At 40.6% G+C, this 19,279-nt stretch overlaps 1 protein-coding gene across 2 annotated transcripts in view; it reads right to left on the bottom strand.

The window, feature by feature from the left end:
- dusp16 (dual specificity phosphatase 16) overlaps positions 1-19,279 on the bottom strand; it is a 100,539-nt gene that overhangs the window by 42,648 nt on the left and 38,612 nt on the right. For both annotated transcript variants that reach the window (XM_060839833.1, XM_060839834.1), the window contains exon 2: positions 18,298-18,815. In XM_060839833.1, the coding sequence (XP_060695816.1) occupies positions 18,298-18,528 (231 nt within the window). In that variant the 5' untranslated portion in view covers positions 18,529-18,815. The remainder of the gene's footprint in view (positions 1-18,297; positions 18,816-19,279) is intronic.

The raw sequence follows: 19,279 nt of genomic DNA, 5'->3' as shown, positions 1-19,279 counted from the left end.
ATAAATGAGCAACAGCATGAATAATCCTAAACAAACGCTTCTCAGGCTATCCAATTTTCTTTAAATGCTATATATTAAACAGCAACTCCATAACATCACAATCAAATCAGTTCCATCAATTCCAGTGCATCTATAATTGTTGAGGCACCATCTAGATCCAAGGATTGCAATTTAAACTGGCATTTACAAATCAACTCAATGTGAATATTAGGAAGTGTTGATGTGGTTATATTTTGTAAGACTGCATGCTGTACTAACAGCGATGAAGGGTTTGTTGCAAAAGGATACGCAAAATGTCAACATCTAAAAAGAAAATATGACAAATCTGACCACACTAGAGTAGTTTTTGATAGAGGGTGGGTTTGTGAGCTATTTTGTATTTCTGTGACATGATTTATATATGTTTCTCATCTGCCATAATAATGTATGAATGTGTTGTACTAGTCTTTTTTATTCCACATTTATATTGGAAACTACCTACTTAAACACTAATTACACCTTTCCATCTGGAATACTGTTGTAGAATCGTCCAGGTCCACCTGAACTGTAAAGAAACACACATATGCAGAACCTCTGTTCATGATAATTTAGTCATCTTTGCACCAAATATTGAATTATTGAAATTATATTAAACAATACATAAAAAGGGGCATTTAAGTGCTCAGTCAACAATCAGATATGGTGTATCAAGCAACTAAGTTGAGACTGTATATGAAAATTATGATAAATAAGAATCAGTAAGCTTCACCACAGTCAGAAAGGAGAGATCATATCCAGAATGATACACAGCCATGGTTATGGGACTTTGGAGGCAGCATGGAATTTGCTGCAGAGAGAAGTAGTGCTTTTTGTTGGCTTTTTTTGATTCTGAGTTTCTATTGTTTTCTTACAGGATAAATTAAAGACCAAGACAAGGTGACCAGCACAAAATAAAGTGACATCAAGGTGCATTAAGAGATCCAGGAGATGGTGTTGTAGGACCCACACTCTTTGAGCTGGTCTAACAGGTTTAAAATTCTTGCTGCCTGTGTGGATGAGAGCGAGGGCTTTTGAGAGGATGAACAAACTGACCTGAGCACAATGATATAAGGAGGCATTTTAGAGCAGGGAGTAAAGAGAAATGTACCTGTAATCGGGAATAGTAGAGTCAGGGGAATAATCATGGTTTTCTGTGAACCGGATTGAGAGAGTCCCGTAGACTCTCATCTGGACTGCACAGGAACTTGGAGTGGCAGGGGTGGGGGGGGGGGGCGGGGGGAAAGGGAGGTTGGAGTGGTGGAATCCAGTTATCATGGTCCATATAGGTACCAATAGTATAGATGGAAAGAGAAATGAGGTTCTGCTGAGGGAATATGAGCAGCTAGGGGGTGAAATTAGAAAAACAGATCCAAAACAGTAATAATCTTCATATTACCTGAACCATGAGCTAATTGACACAGGGTCAACAAGATTAAAGAGGTAAACGCATGGCTCAAGATTGGACTGGGAGAAATGGATTTGACTGCATGGAACATTGGACACAGTATGGTGGAAGAAGGGAGCTGTTCCGATGGGACGGGCTCCACTTGGATAATGCTGGGACCAGAGGCCTGGCAAATCACATACCTCAAGCTATGGATAAGGTTTAAACTAAATAGAAGGGGGAATAGGTTGTGTTGCATGGAAAATTCTAAAATCAAAGATAAAAGAGAAGGAAAAATTTGAGATTTGTGATGGAGCTAATTCTCACTAGAAAATAAAATAAAAGGGACATACGTGTGAATGTCACATTGCACCAAAGAACCAGAAAAAATATTTGGGGACCCTCAATGATACAAAAAACTTAAAGGCTCTGTATCTAAACACACAAGTCATTCAGTGTAAAATAGATGACGTGATGGCATAGTTCAGGGTAAAACAATTGTGTGTGTGTGTGTGTACACACATTGGATAAGAGAGTGCGGGGGGGTATAGACAGACTGACTTGGGGGGGGGGGGGGGGGGGGAGTGGGGGTGGAGAGACAGACATACAGAGACGGGAATAGAGAGACAGAAAGAGAGAGACAGAAAGAGAATGAGAGATTTTGGTACCTCAGGAGCTAATACACAAATTAAAAGTAAATGTGTTTGTAGCCCAAATTGAAATTATTGTGTATGGTCTGTGGGATTACAGAGATGTGACTGGAGGGAATTAGGACTGGGAACAAATTATCTAAAGATAGGTATTTCATCAAAAGGGCAGGCAGATGAGCATAGGAGCGATGTTGTCTTCTTAGTAAGATAGTTAGTAAGAGAGAGTGCGCATGCAAGAGACACAGAGAGAGAGAGCACGAGTGTGATGTGACGGCATGCGAGAGGATGAAGGCGCACTCAAGAGCGTGAGGGTGCGGAAACAAGAGGGTGCACACCTGCGAGAGTTCAAGAGCACGAGGGCACTTGCAAGAGAGCAAGGGCACCCGCGAGAGCAAGGAGGGCGAGAGTGAGTGCGTGTGTGTGAGATAGGTTTTGGTGGTGGCCATCACTAAAAGGGGAACATGCCAGAGATGCTGAAAGGTCTGAAGGTGGATAGATCACCTAGACCAATGGACTACACCCCAGGGATCTGAAGGAGGTAGCTGAGGCGATTGCGTGGGCTTTAGTGACAGTCTTTCAGGAATCACTTGTGTCAAGGAGGGAACGACAGGATTTGAAAATGGATAATGTAACACCCTTGTTTAAGGGAGGGAGGCAGGACAAGAAATGATAAATTGGTTAGCATGACCTCAGTTGTTGGTAAGTTTTTAACAATCTATTATTAAGCATGAGATTGCAGATTACTTGGAATTGCATTGTAAAATAGGACTGAATCAGCATGACTTAGTCAAGGGGAGGTCATACCTGGCAAATCTGTTAGAATTCTTTGAGGCGCTAACAAGCAAGTTAGACAAAGGACAGCCAGTGTACATGATGTATTTGAATTTCCAGAAGGCTTTGACAAAATGTCACAAAAGGAGACTGCTCAATAAGATGAGCCCATGGTGTTAGGGGCAAGGTACTGGCATGGATAGAGGATTAGCTGACTGGCAGAGGCAGAGAGTAGGGACAAAGGGGTCTTTTTGAGATTGGCAACTAGTGACTTGGAGTTCTGTAGGGGTCAGTGTTTGGACTACCACTATTCACGTTATATGTTAGTGATCTGGATGAAGGAACTGAGGGCATTGTCGCAACTTTGCAAATGACACAAACAGACATGGAGGGACAGGTAGTGTTGAGGTAGCAGGGAGACTGCAGAAAGACTCGGCCAGGCTTGGAAAATGGGAAAAAAAAGTGACAGATGAAATACAATAGATGAAAGCGTGAGGTTATACATTTTGGTAGGAAGAAGAGGTGTAAACAATTTAAGTGGAGAAAGGCTTTAGAAATCTGAAGCACAAAGGTACTTAGAAACCCTAGTTAAGGATTCTCTTAAAGTTAACATGCAGGGTCAGTTGGCAGTTAGGAAGCAAATGCAACAAGATAATTAATTTCAATAGGGCTAGAACACAAAAGCAAGGATGTGTGATACAGAGGAACCTCGATTAGCCGACTATCAACTATCCGAACATCGGATTATCCGAAGGAGATACCGAGGTGCTGATAAAATCATTACATTAAATAGCTGTTTCAACACTGATCATGCCTTTTGTTTACAGTGATTAAAAATGAACCGGGCTTACTGAAATGATGCTGAAACAACTCTGGACATTGATGGGAACCCAGGCATTGTCTCTAAATGACTGACCACTCGCCCTCTCCACACACACTTTTCCTGGCTAGCTACACAGGTGTGTACCCTAAACCCCCTTTTCCAGATAATCTCTCCAACATTGTCCGGTCCAGGGCAGAGGTGGAACCTTTCAAACATTTGCAGTAAAAAGGTGTGTGTGCATCTGAGGTGGAGATGGACAGAGGAGTGGGGGGTCTCGCAGTGTGCTGCTGCCTCGTCTCCTACATGGGGAGCAGACTGAGCAAGTGCTTGCCGTGTCAATCCCATTGGACTGATATGGGGGGGGGGGGGGGGGTGAATTTCAGCAATGCTGCAGGTCCCTTACACACAACTGTGTCTCTGCTTAGAAACAACTCCTGAGAGAGAGAGAGGGAGCAAGGCAGACAGAGCGAGGAAAAAGGAACCTTCAGAAAACTCTGAACCCCAGAAGAGTGGCATTGAATCAATTATCTGAATGAAATAGTGCTTGCCCACCTCACTTGGATAATCAAGGTTCCTCTGTATTAGGCTCTGGTAAGAATGCATTTGGAATATTATGAGCAGTTTTGGGGGCATTGAATCTAAACAGGGTGTTCTGGATGGGATCCAAAGGAAGTTTACAAGAACGATCCTGAGAATGAAGGGCTTGTTCTATGAGATGTGGTTGAGGACTCTGGGTCTGTACTCAATTGAGTTTAGAAGAATGAGGAGGAATCTCATTGAAATTTACAGAATACAGAGAGGCATCCATAGAGTGGGCATGGAGAAAATGTTATCACTCGCAGGAGAGATTCAGACCTGTGGGCACAGCCTCAGAGTGAAGGGATGACCCTTTAGAAAGGAGAACAGTAGGGGTTTCTTCAGCCAGGTGGCCAATCTGTTGAACCTTTTGGAGGCCAAGTCACTGACTGTATTTAAGACAGAGATAGATAGGTTCTAGATTAGAAACGGGATCAAAGGCAGGAGAAGCAGATTGAGAAACACATCAGCAGGATCGAATAGCTGAGCAAACTCGGTAGGTTGAAAGGCTTAATTCTGCTTCTATATCTTATGGTCTCACTAAATGAAACATGATGCGACATCTATCATTTAGTTGTATAGTAAGACTAATTTGACTTTCATTTTTAAAATACTTAAAAGATACAAAAGATAAATCCATTTATTAATATTAATTCTGATTGCTTTGTTTCAGATAAATCTAGATCATTTTGTTCAAACCTTATTTCTATAAATACTCCTTCCATTAAAATTAGGAAGAACTTGGCTATCTTGTGTGGACAAAACAATTGCAGCTATGCAGTTTGTTGCAATGATTCTTTGTACCGTCAGTATCTTAGTATTTGAAAATACCTGCAGCTTAAGTTGAATTGTAATGGCCTCTCATTGAATTGAGTGTTTGTGGACTATGCATTATAGTGAGTTAGCTTTCTATCCTCCTGTCTTTCCAAATTTCAGATCCACTAAAGTCTAGTGCACAACTGAAACTCTGCAGGTTGGTAAATGAATTAGCATTTTCCATTTCATAAAGAAAGATAAAAGATGTTGACCCAAACCAAGAATTAAAAACCCACAAAGCTTCTACTGCAATATGAAATACCAAAGGGAATGGAGTTGGCCATTTCAAGCTTTTAGCCTAATTGCCAAACAGTGAGATCATAGCTGATTTGTACAACGCTCCATCCACCTGCTTTGACTGGAAGTGCTATCAAAGATAATTAATCAATCTTTGTTTTAAAATTCTTAAATTGTGCCAGTACCTACTACTTATTGTAAGAAATAGAGTACTTTACAGTTCTATTACCACATACATTAAGAAATGTTTCTTACTTGGTTCCCTAAAATACCTGGCTTTTGGGTCTTAAGAGTTTATTCCCTTGTCCCTCGGCTCCTCCAGCGGCAGGAAAAGTTACCTTCCATAAAAACTATCAAGAACTTTCCAAATCCTACGATCTCAGTTAAAGTAACTGTGATGGTCCCATGTGCTTTGGGAAAAGTCTTTTTCTGTGCAATGCCTGCATTAAGACCAAGGTAAACTGGAAAATATTCAGTAAGAGGGTTAATTGGTTTCTTAATGATGTCACCATTAGGTTACAAGAAATATCCATGTGACTAGAAATGGTAATGGGGATGCACAGCTAAGAAGCAAAGGGAAAACAGAAGAAAGCGGATTGCAGTGGGTGGGATTTCAACCTGCTGCTGTTTGTCAGTTCAGAATACAGGGTCAATTCAAGAAACAGAAAACAAGCAAGGTTCTCACTAAAAAGGACGGTTTTCCATTTGGCAATCTTCAAACAGATCCTCGAGGTGAAGCAGTTCTCTGAGGACAAAGAGAATATGCTATTTGTGTAATATTGTTGGAAAGAACAAAGACAGAAATTGTGGAGTGCATAAGATTGGACCATTGTTTTGTGATTTGAATACGGAAACCACAGCAATCTAAAGGAATCAGGCAAGGTGTTCTCTGGGGCTTCTGTACCAACCAGGCTGCGAGCCAAGTCAGAACACTTTTGTAAATATGCACCTTGCCATTGGTAACCATGTTTGGGAACTTTAAACTAGGAATACCAATAACTTCCTGAACAAATCTTCCATTCAGCACCTTCCAATCCACATATCTTTCTCCATGCTGTAAGGACGTTGCCTGGATTGCAGGGTTGAAGCTATAGGGAGAGACTGAATAGGGGGTGGGGCTGTTCTTCCTGCAGCATCAGAAGCTGACGGGTGACCTCACAGAGGTTTATAAAACCATGAGGGGCATGGATAGGGTAAATAGACAAGGTATTTTCCCTGGGGTGGGGGAGTTCAGAACTAGAGGGCATAGGTTTAGGGTGAGTGTGGAAAAAATTTATAAAGGGACCTTAGGGGCAACTTTTCACACAAAGGGTAGTGTGTGTACAGAATGAGCTGCCAGAGGAAGTGGAGGAGGTTGGTACAATTACAACATTTAAAAAGCATCTGGATGAGTATATGAATAGCAAAGATTGAGAGAGATATGGGCCAAATGTTGGCAAATGGGACTAGATTAGTTTGATATATTTCCCTCCCCTCCCCTATCAGCGTTCCACAAAGACCACTCCCTTCGTGACTCCCTCGTCAGGTCCACACCCCCCACCAACCCAACCTCCACTCCCGGCACCTTCCCCTGCAACCGCAGGAGATGTAAAACTTGCGCCCACACCTCCTCCCTCACTTCCCTCCAAGGCCCCAAGGGATCCTTCCATATCCGCCACAAGTTCACCTGCACCTCCACACACATCATCTATTGCATCTGCTGCACCCGATGTGGCCTCCTCTACATTGGGGAAACGGGCCGCCTACTTGCGGAACACTTCAGGGAACACCTCTGGGTCGCCCGGACCAACCAACCCAACCACCCCGTGGCTCAACACTTTAACTCTCCCTCCCACTCCACCGAGGACATGCAGGTCCTTGGACTCCTCCATCGGCAGAACATAGCAACACGACGGCTGGAGGAGGAGCACCTCATCTTCCGCCTGGGAACCCTCCAACCACAAGGAATGAACTCAGATTTCTCCAGTTTCCTCATTTCCCCTCCCCCCACCTTGTCTCAGTCGGTTCCCTCAACTCAGCACCGCCCTCCTAACCTGCAATCTTCTTCCTGACCTCTCCGCCCCCACCCCACTCCAGCCTATCACCCTCACCTTGACCTCCTTCCACCTATCACATCCCCATCGCCCCTCTTTTATCTTAGTCTGCCTGGCACATTCTCCTCATTCCTGATGAAGGGCTCTGGCCCGAAACGTTGGATTTTCTGTTCCTTGGATGCTGCCTAACCTGCTGTGCTTTAACCAGCAACACATTCTCAGCTCTGATCTCCAGCATCTGCAGACCTCACTTTTTACTTTAGGATATCTAGTCAGCATGGACAAGTTAGACCAAAGGGTCTGTTTCCATGCTGTACATCTCTATGTTTTTATTCAGTTGACCAATACAACTGAAGTTAAAAAAAAATCACACAACACCAGGTTAACCTGGTGTTGAGAGATTTTTAACTTTGTACACCCCAGTCCAACATCGGCATCTCCAAATCATGAATACAACTGAAAGCAGTGTTGGCCTCCAAATGGCAGGGGGCACTATGGAAAGAAGATGGATTGGTGCAAGTCTCGGGTCTAGAAGAATTGTAGTCAGAATGGCCGAATACAGGGTCTGGAGAACAGAATGTGTAACACTGCACTCTCCTGATTGTGGTTATTCCAACAGAAAGGATTATTCTCAAATTTCTCTAATTCCCAGGTTACTGTTGTGGTTCTGCTTGCCGAGCTGGAAGTTTTTGCTGCAAACGTTTCGTTCGCTGGCTAGGGAACATCATCAGTGCTGTTGGAGCCTCGTGTGAAGCGCTGCTTTGATGTTTCTTCCGGTATTTATATTGGTTTGTTCTTGCCGCTTCCGGGTGTCAGTTTCAGCTGCAGTGATTTGTATGTGGGGTCCAGGTCGATGTGTCTGTTGATGGATGTTCTTGCCGTTTCCGGGTGTCAGTTTCAGCTGTAGTGGTTTGTATATGGTGTCCAGGTCAATGTGTCTGTTGATGGAGTTTGGGGATGAATGCCATGCTTCTAGGAATTCTCTGGCTGTTCTCTGTCTGGCTTGTCCTATGATAGTGGTGTTTTCCCAGTCAAATTCATGTTGCTGGTTGTCTGAGTGTATGGCTACTAGAGATAGCTGGTCGTGTCGTTTTGTGGCTAGCTGATGTTCACGGATGCGGATTGTTAGCTGTCTTCCTGTTTGTCCTATATAGTGTTTTGTGCCGTCCTTGCATGGTATTTTGTAAACTACGTTAGTTTGGCTCATGCTGGGTATTGGGTCCTTTGTTCTAGTGAGTTGTTGTCTGAGCGTGGATGTTGGGTTGTGTGCTGTTATGAGTCCTAAGGGTCGCAATAGTCTGGCTGTCAGTTCTGAGATGCTCCTGACGTATGGTATAAATACCGGAAGAAACATCAAAGCAGCGCTTCACACGAGGCTCCAACAGCACTGATGATGTTCCCTAGCCAGGGAACGAAACGTTTGCAGCAAAAACTTCCAGCTCGGCGAGCAGAACCACAACAACGGATACCCGAGCTACAAATCTTCAATCAGATTTTAAACACTCCCAGGTTACTCTTGAATACACTGTACAATTGTTTTTGAAATTGTATAGAAAGATCTTTGGGAACAAAACATTTAAGAAAACTTATTTCAGATGCATAAAAGTTGATCTGAATTTAAAAGAAAACTTGCCATGGCAGTCATTCAATCATCCTACGCAAATACAAATCACATTTACTCAATTAGCCACAAGTATGGAACTTAACAGGAAGCCAAATAGACATTTTTGTGAAGCTTAAATGGTACTCCTTGAGAAAACATGAATATTTATTGAATGTTAGTAATACTCATGTAATGATGATGAATACAGTGAGTGGGAAATTAACAGTATGTAGATGTTGGATATGCAAACACAATAATCTGGTCTGAAGAAATTAGAACTTGTGTTAATTTATGATTCAATGATTTTCTGATATTATAACAAATACCCAAAATAAAAGTTATCATCAATTGGTTTGTACTGAAGTCCCACTCTAACCCCTGACCCGGCAAAGACGGGTTAACTTGTCTTCACCCAATTTGTCTTTTTCAGAGTGCGACGAGTAAACTCGTCCAAAACATATAATTTCAAAAACAGCCACAGATGAGTTTATACATCAATTCTCAGCATTTCTGGGCCCTTCTCAGCTAGAAACGAGTATACTCGGTGACTCATACGTCTGATAGCTGTGTCTCTTCCGCCTTAGGCATTGCAAGAAGCGTCGACGCCTCGCTTTTGGGCACAGACAGTCATTCGGTTTTTATTTTACAAATTATGCCCAGATGTCGAGCTCAGAAGATGACAATGAGTATGAACCTTCTATTAGAAGCTTGGATATATCAGATGAGAGTGCAAGCTCATCTGATAATGGCTATTCTCTCTCAAGTGAGGAGGAGGAGGAGGAGGAGGAAGAGGAGGAGGAGGAAGAGGAGGAGGATGGACGAATTTGGTGTCGACATGTGGTGTCGGAAGAATGCATGCTTCCTCCACCACCACGCTTCCCATTCACTGGAAATCCTGGAATATCAATTGATCAAGGCACAGCCGATATGACTCCTTGGATTTTTTTAGTCTTTTATGTGACAGAATTATTGATCGAGTTGTGGACGAAACTAATCGCTTTGCTGAACAAACTGGAGAAAGAGATTGCATATGGCACCCCGTAACAAAGGCAGAAATTTGTGTGTTTTTCGCCTTGAAAATGCTTGGGGGTATTGTGAAAATGCCAGATCAAGAAATGAACTGGTCGAAAGATGAACTACTTGAAAGACCAATTTTTCGGAAGCTGATCAGTTTGAAACGCCATAATAAGATAAAACAATATCTTCATTTTGTGAATAATGAAACATTTGATACAGAAACACATCCCAACCCAAAACCGTATAAAGTTTATGATGTTTAGTGAGAAGTTTATGAAGTGTTATACCCCTAACCAAGATTTATCTATAGTCAAAAGTCTTATGCTGTTCAAGGGAATGTTAGGATGGTGCAGTACATACCTCTAAAAAGGAGGAGGTTTGGAGTGAAGTATTTTTTTTTTGTGAAGCAAAGACTGGATATGTGTATAGAGTAATCATTTATGTTGGCAAAGGAACACAGTTTGATTCAGAATATAGTGAATATCCCATGAGTTCTCGTGTTGTGTTGTCTCTGATGAAGCCTTTACTTGATAAAAGGTTATTGTGGATAACTTTTACACTAGTCCACAATTAGCTGATACTCTGGTTAGTCACTACACTGATATTTATGCAACTCTCCGATTGAATCGAAAGGAAGCACCTGAACAGCTGAAAAGAGCAAAATTGAAAAAAGAGGAAGTTGCAGCATTTCAGAGAGGTAAGGTAATGACTCTTCGTTGGAAGGACAAGAAGGATGTTGCAATGCTTTCAACCATTCACAAACACGCTATCAAGGATGTTGAGACAAGACAAGGGCCTGTGAAGACACCAACAGTTGTATATGATTACAATTTTACAATGGGTGGAGTTGACAAGGTGGACCAACAACTAGTAGATTATCCCATCACAAGGAAATGGGGTAAGAAATATTACAAGAGAGTCTACTTCCATTTGATGGATCTTGTGGTATGGAATTTTTAAACTTGTAAAATGTAGCAGTCACTGAGGCAGGAAAAAAAAGCCCTCATGCACCTGAAATTTCATACGCAGATTATACGAGATATCATCGCAAAATATGGGGCAGATTTACAATCTACTAAAGTAGCAGGGAGACCTTAGACTTCACCAGGATATTTGCGTTTTACACCAGAATATTTTCCAATGGAAGTCCCAGCAACAGAAAACAAGACAAATCCAACAAGAAAATGTGCCGTGTGTTGTCTGAAACGTGACCATAGAGGGAAACCAGTCAGGAAGGAGTCATGATATGTGTAAACTCTAATGTACCTTTATGGGTAGTACAATGCTTTGTAAAATACCATACCATATAATCATTCATAAAATGCCAGAGAAAGTAAGATGTATGGGAAGATGAGGTAAAATAAAAGATAAAATAAGTACAGTATTTTATTTACGTTTACTTTTGGTTATGAAAATTGAAAAAAGAATAAATATATTTAAAAAATTTAAGATATGCTAAAAAAAAGAGTCAAATAAATGTGTAATTTCCCTTTACTTTTGAAGATAAAGTTGGAAAGAAAAAGCAATAAATAAAAAAAAATTTAAAAATATGGGAAAAAGTTCTCGTTTTTGCCAAAAATTGTATCTTCAAAATAAAATTTCAAGTAAAAAATTGGAAATAGATAAAAACAAAAGTTATTTCCAAAATCAGCATTAAAAATACTATTTAAAAAAAGCAATAAAACAATTAGTCTGAAAATGAAACATTTTCTCCAAAAAAAAGTTGCCGAGAAAGGGGTTAAAGGATTTTTTCCAACAAACTAAGAACTTTACTTGAGCCATAGGCCTAGGAACAGGCAAGTGTTTTTACCTGGAAGGGAGTAGGTAAACAGCTAACCTCAATCTAATCTTCAAAATTAAAGGGCTAAAAATTAGTCCATATTGTGATTTTTGAGAAGATTTGTAGCTCAGGTGGAGGTTCAGGTTGGTTCAAATTGATTCATATTGTTGAATTTGGTTAAAAAAAAGTTCATGCCTGCTGTCCTGAAGATAGACAGCACCCAAACTTGGCACAGCCTCAGCATTTATCAGACTGGAGCAGTGGTTTGAGCAGACTCTATACTGCTGCGTGCCTCTGTACTCAGCAGTGGACAGAGGAGCTTTTGCAGAGCACATAGTACTTTCTGTCCCTCTCAAAAGGAAAGCAGCACCTAATCATAGGTGATTTCAGTGAGTGGCTGTTGTTACAATTCTAAATATGGAATTCTCAGCTCACCTTTATCCTATAATCTATTTTGATGGGCAAACAGTATGATTATGGACCTCTTGTATCCTACCATCACCCCAAATTTGTTCTCATTTTTTGCTGAATATATGGAGTTAAACCAGTTAATCAGCCATGTGATTGAATAGTGAAAGAGACTCAAGGGGCTGAATGGCCTCCTCCTGTTCCTACTTTCCTGTGCTGCTCTTAACACCCCCAGAACAGGAGTATAGGAGGAACAGACAGCACAACAGCACAGCACTTGTAAAGAAGCTGGGTCACATTTTGACATAGATACTAACAATCTTGATGTTAATAACTTGTACAAATTCCAACTCAGTCACTGAGCACAAGCTGAAAGCAATGCTTTACGCACCAAGTGACCAAAGGGACAGATAGAGTCATAGAGTCACAGAGATGTACAGCATGGATACATACCATTCGGTCCAACCCATCCATGCCGACCAGATGTCCCAACCCAATCAAGTCCAACCTGCCAGCACCTGGCCCATATCCCTCCAAACCCTTCCTATTCACATACCTGCGACATGGAACTCTCAGGAGGATTTTGGTGAAATGTCATACAAGAAAATGCTGACAATGATGAACAGACATGCTTGGTGCACTATCTAGCAGGCCAGCCTGAGTCTTATCACCAGCCAGGACCATGCAGGAATCAAAGACTGATTTGTCACAGAACATGCCTTCTCTGCAGATATGCTGCAACTTAAAGGCACTATAACTGCAGTCCACACACCTCATGGAGCATTTCAGCAAATCCTCTGCTTATTATGAGAAAATGCATTAACACTCTTTGCCAAATCCAGATCTCGACAATCCCCCAAAAACACTATGGGACTTTTTGAGATATTGCAATTGAAGTTGTACCATATCTGTAAAATATTTTCTGGTCATTTAAACAACACCAATGCTAGGCCTCTTTGAATTGTTCTTTCATGAGTGACAAATAAATACATTGAATAAACCTACGTGGTCCAAGAAAAGTGCTAAACATCAGCCAACAGGGATGCTTGATGTCATAACAGTTTGCAGAACATGCAAGGAATACCTGAGAATACATGTTTCCCAGCATCGGTCACTATGAGGGTTGCGCTAAAAGTAAGTGATGTGCAACTGAAAGTGTCTACAGCTTGGTCAGATATGTGCAAGGTTTTGGAATGGCTGCAGCAAGGTTAAGAGCAACAACAAGAATGGAAAGATCCCAGAGCACGCAGATCTGTATAGGACTTGAATTTTTTAAGTCGACACTCAAGTAGGACCAAAGATAAAATAAAAGCAAGGGCCCATATTGTCTTTAGTTAAGATATGTCTGGGGAGCTCAAGCCTGCGATTTGCATATCCTGTACTATTGGAAATTCTTGGATTGCTTGAAAGATAACGTACAAAGAGGGTGGCTCTTCCTGTAGCATCTTGAGCCCCAGGTTTTAGAACAGCAGCTACAGGGACACTACGGTTAATTCAGGAGGTTGAAAGGTTTATGGATTGCACATTTCAGATGTGGCCACACCACAGATTAAGGGAGTGCAGGCAGAGAGTGAATAGAAGATGGTCAGACAGAAGAAAGGGACCAGGCAGCAAACCCCAACCCCCTGTCCCAAGAGCATCTTACGTGTTGACCATTTTCGATCTGGGAAAACAATTAGAGTGATGGTTCTGCTGTGGCTGCCAGCCAATGGCACTGCAGAGGGTGCAGCCACCAAGGGTAGGGGTGAATAAGAATTTTAGAAGGGCAATAGCAGTAGATGGTTAGTGAGGGGAGCAGACAAACACACTAACAGCCATTGACTTGGTTTCAGTGTGGTATATTGTTTCATAGGTTCCAGGGTCAAGTATGTCACAGGGCATTTGTAGGGGGAGAATGAATAGCCTCAGGTTTCTTTGGGACCAGTAGCATAGGAAGGAAAGTAGGAAATAAGATCCTGCAAACAGACCTTAGGGAGTTAGGTAAGAAACTGAAAGCGGAATAATCTCAAGATTACTCTCAGCACCACACAATATTAAGTACAGGAATAGAAGAGGATAGCAGATGAATGCATAGCTAAACAAGTGGTGCAGGAGGGACTGCTTTAGGTTCTTGAGGCATTGCAACCATTTCTAGGGGAGAAGGGACCTGTACAATTTGGATGGATTACATCCAAACAGGAATAGAACCATCATCTTTGTGGGGAGGTTTCCTAATGCTTTTGGGTCAGATTTAAACCAGATTGGCCAGGGATGGGATAACCAGCGTCCCCTTAAAGCTGTGAGACTACTTTGGAGGCCTGCACAGCTAGAAAGATAATTTGAGGGAGTGTTACTGATAGGTAGTTCAGAGAGGAGAGAATGAGATGGAATTAAAAGTTAAAAAGTGAAGGTAGGACTCTGGAAGGTAGAGGTAACAGACTAGATATGAAAGTAGCGAGTTTAAATGGGATCTATTTTTATATTAATGCAAGGAGCATGTAGACAGACAAGCTGGGGACACAGATAGCTATTTCACATTCCCATGTGCCTATGATCAAAGATAGGCAGGGTTGGTAGTTCAACATTCCTGCTTACAGGGTATTCATAGGAGATAGACAGCAGATAGAAGAGGAGGGTGAGTTTATAGTATCAAGCAAGAAATCAATTCTAGCAGTAACAAGGGATGACATCTTGTAAGGGTCATCAAATGAGGCCATATGGGTACAAGGTAACAACCTTTTGCCCTTTAACATTTTCTCTCAAAACAGTTGAGAGAAAGAGAGAGAAAGAAAGAAATCAAACATTTAATGAAGTTTCATAGATGTGCAATAATAATAATAAAGGATTTTCACTTCTCAAATATTAATAAGAATAGTTTTATTGCACAAGGTAGAGAGAGAATAAAATTCCTAAATTGGATTCGTGAGACCTTTTTCAGCCAATACATAGAAAGTCCAACAAGGGAGGTGGCAGTCCTGGACATAATATTCAGAAATGAGCTCATGCAGGTGGAAAGCATTCAGTAGGGGAGCATTTTGGAGATTGTGACCATCAGTGAGGTTTCGAATAGCTATGGAAAAGGCTATGAATGGGCCAAGAATTAACACTCCAAACTGGGAAGGATAATTTAATGAAGATAAAATACAATTTGGTCCAAGTTGACTAGAAGCAGCTACTTGAAGGTAAAATAATCAGAGCAGTTGGAAGCATTCAAGGAGGAAGTAATGAGACAAACTGAAAGCGTAGGACCAAGATTGGACAGCCCTGAATGTCAAGGGATGTAAAGATTGGGATTAAGAACTAAAAACAAAGGCTTACAGAAAGAAACTTAGGACTCAGTATGGCAGACTTCCTAGAAAAGTATAAAAAGTGCAGGGAAGGAACATCCACAGGAAATTAGGAAGGCAAAGGGAGTACTTGAGAAAGCACTGGTGGGTAAAATAAATGAAAAGAAAAAAAAAAGTTTATTAAGTATATAAAAGAGCAAGAAAATAGCTAGGGAAAGGTAAGGACCCATTGGAGAGCATAAGAAAGAACCCAGAAGATAAAGGCACAGTCCTCAATTAATACTTTGTGTCAATCTTCACAGTGCAAAAGAAAAATCAAGTATATGCATCAGTGTGGAGTCTGTGAAACATTCAAAAGGAAATTCAGAGGGAGAGAGAGTAGCCTTACAAGTCAATGAATCTGCAGGTCCAGATGAGATGTATGCCTGCTGTTGAGGGAGGTAAGAGAGAAGGTATTAGGGGCCCTGACAATAATTTTTAAAGCTTTTTTGGCTGCAGGTGAGGTACTAGAGAACTGCTAATATTGTCTCATTATTAAAAAGAAAAGAGGAAGGAAAAAAAACCAGGAAATTATAGGTCAGTCTGTCTAACCTCAGTGTTAGGAAAAATAATTCAAAAGATTTCTGAGACAGAATATATCTGCACTTGGAAAGATAAAGGATTAATAAGTAATAGTCAGCAAGGATTTCTGAGAAAATGATAGTTTTATGAACTTGATCAAACGTTTTGAGGAGATAACGAAGTGTGTTATTGAGAGTAATGCATTTGATGCAAACTACATGGACTTTAGCAAGGCTTTCAACAGGTTCTTCCTGGTAGACTGGTCAAACAAAATAACAGCTCATAGAACAAAGGCAAAATGAATCCAAAATTAGCTGGGAGTCAGGATGCAGGGGTTAATGATAGGGCATGTTTCTGTGGCTGAAAGTCTGTTTCAAATCAGGTTTTGTAGGGCCCAGTACTGAGGCCCTTGCTGTTTGCAGTGGACATTAATGAGTTAGACTTTAAATGTAGGGGTATGAACAAGTAGTTTGTGGATGACACAAAAATTGATAGGGTGGTGAAGAACATAGCCTTGAACTCCAGAAGGAGATCAATGAATTGGTCAAGTGAACAGAACAATGGCAATTTGAATTCAAACTGGAAATGTGTACAATAATTAGGGAGGGGTAACAAGGCAAGGGATTAAACTATGAATGGTAGGACCACGGAAGTACTGAAGAACAGTGGGACATCAGTGTGCAGATTCACAGATCCCTTAATGTACCAGGACAGGTACATAAAAGATAGTTAAGGCGGCTTATAGGAGATTTGCCTTTATAAGCTGAGGCATGGAATACAAGAGCAAGGAGGTTCTGCAGCAACTGTATGAAACAATGGTTCTATCATAACTGGAGTACTGCATACAAATGTGGTCACTATATTGTAGGAAGGTTGTGACTGCACTAGAGAGGGTGCAGAGAAAATTTACCATGTTGTGGTCAGGTTGGAAGGTTTAAGCTACAAGGAAAGACTGAACAGTTGCTTTCTTTGGAATAGTGAAGAAACCTGATAGAGATTTATAAGATTATGAGAGCCATAAATAGGGTGGATAGTAAGGCACCTTTTCCATTAATAGAGGGGTCAATAACTAGGGAACATAGATTTAAGGCATGATGTAGCAGATTAAGGGGAGAGGTGAAAAAAAAAGTATTTCCCCAGGGAGTCTGGAATACACTGCCTGAGCAGTCATAAACTCTTGTAACATTGAAGTATTATTTAGATATTTACTTGCATTGCCATCACCTCTACAGTAATAGACCAAGAGCTGGAAAATGGGATTAATGTAGTCAGATCTTTGTTGACTAATATTGACACGAAATGCCAAATGACCTCCTTTTCTGCAGTAAACCTCAAGGGGTTCTCCATAGTGCCATAGACAGTGCTACTAATCCACATTTCTTACCAATTAAACAGGTGTTGGTGTTGTTTTTATTTGTTGGGGAGCCTGGAACTGGGGCCATTAAGTACAAGACAGTCACTAATAAATTTAATAAATATTCTGAGGAACCCTTGACTTGATGAGAATGTGGTTGAAGAAAATTGTACCGATGCATTTAAGAGAAAACTAGAATATACATGAGGGAGAAAGGAATAGAAGGATACATAGAGCATTAAGAAAGCAGACATGTTGGGATAAGTGGCCTGTCTCTACATTGTAAATTTTAAGTGGCAATGTTATCTCTTCAGAAATTTAATTTTGAAACAAAACTAATGAAACATTTTTCTCAAGATGTAGAAAAAACAGGCAGTTTACCAACAATTGTCATCGATTAGCATGAATATTTTGGGTCGTATGTTAATCATGTGATACCATTATTGCAATACACGTGCTTTTAAAATCATGAGCATTCTGTAAAGCATAGTTAAAAATCACACAACACTAGGTTATAGTCCAAAAGATTTATTTGTAAGTACTAGTTTTCAAGTCACTGCCTCTTCATCAGGTCGTTGTCTCGAAATAAACCTGTTGGGCTAGAAACTGGTGTTGTGTGATTTTTAAATTTGTCCACCTTAGTCCAACACTGACACCTCCAAATCATGACTACAAAATATATATATGAATTTACTGCCAACGTCACACTTTCATTTTCCATTTCAGCATGATAGCAATGATATTGGGTTAGTGTTTAAAAATCAGTGTTATCGCTTAAAGTTCCATTAAGTAAGGGAGCGGGGAATACAGGAGTCTCCCTATTACTAGGCTATTGGGATATTACAAATATTTATTTTTATGATATAGATATGTAATTAATTCAGCATTGGTAACAGTGAATCTGTGCTAAAACAAAAGTAGTAAAATGAAAAATTGAAAGTAATATACTATACAGGTTCCTCATTAAGCTCGCAATGTTACTTTTCTAGTAGAAACATACCTTCTGTTTTGCAGAGTGCTGGATGAGTTCTATTATTTGTACTTTGTCTTGCTGCAGTCTTCTCTTCATGAGCTTTGAGCAATTAATATTCACAGCATCCAAGATATGGGAGGCATTGTACTCAACAAAAGAACGACTGTCAATAATCAGCACTTTCTCTATGTTACTCTCCAAAAGTCCCACCAGCTTCTCAGCAGTTACCATTTGAGTCCTGGCATTTTCATCAGCCATGGTGACACTGGACTGTCCCCAAATTATGGGTTGGTTGAAATTAAAGAATCAGCCACTTCATCTCAACGGAAACCTCTAGTCACGTAGATTGCAATTGGCTTATAAAAATAAAATTCATTTCAAAAGTCTATAAAGCTTAAACCTTTTTACTGCTGGTATCCAGTAGTTGGACAGTAACCTTGGTCTGGGTTGCTCTGGGACACCATCACCTCCTGAGTGCAAATGATAATTCAGCTTTACATCATTCTTCACCTAAACCTCCAATTCAACATTCTGAATGGAAAAATCTGCAAACAAGACAGAAGGGAATCTTTAGAAAAATGGAATAACAATCTGAAGATTAACTTATATACACGAACTAGTGTTGAAAGGAACAAGTTACAGAAATAACTGGAATTAAATAAGCTTTTATCTCCCAATTTTTAAGTTTACAAATGCAGTACAATGCTCCCAAATTCAATATTCACACAAGGAAACCCAGTAACAGCAAGTTCATAAAACATTGTAATGATTTACTATACTTTAATTTTAAAAACAATGCTATAGAGGAGTTAAATATTAACTTTCAAGTGCCTGATGGACTGGCTTGCCTATATTTCTTACAATGATTGCACATTGTTGTGTATGAATAAGTTATGTACCTGTCCAAAAAAAAAGACTTTAAGAGGCATATAATCAGGTTGATGTGATCCAACAGCATTTCTGTGAAGTGTCAGTGGAATACACTTTTAGAGTGCAATGAAAGATGTTT

Source organism: Hemiscyllium ocellatum, chromosome 19, assembly GCF_020745735.1.
Source record: "Hemiscyllium ocellatum isolate sHemOce1 chromosome 19, sHemOce1.pat.X.cur, whole genome shotgun sequence".
Lineage (NCBI taxonomy): Eukaryota > Metazoa > Chordata > Chondrichthyes > Orectolobiformes > Hemiscylliidae > Hemiscyllium > Hemiscyllium ocellatum.
This window is presented reverse-complemented; position numbering and strand designations above follow the sequence as displayed.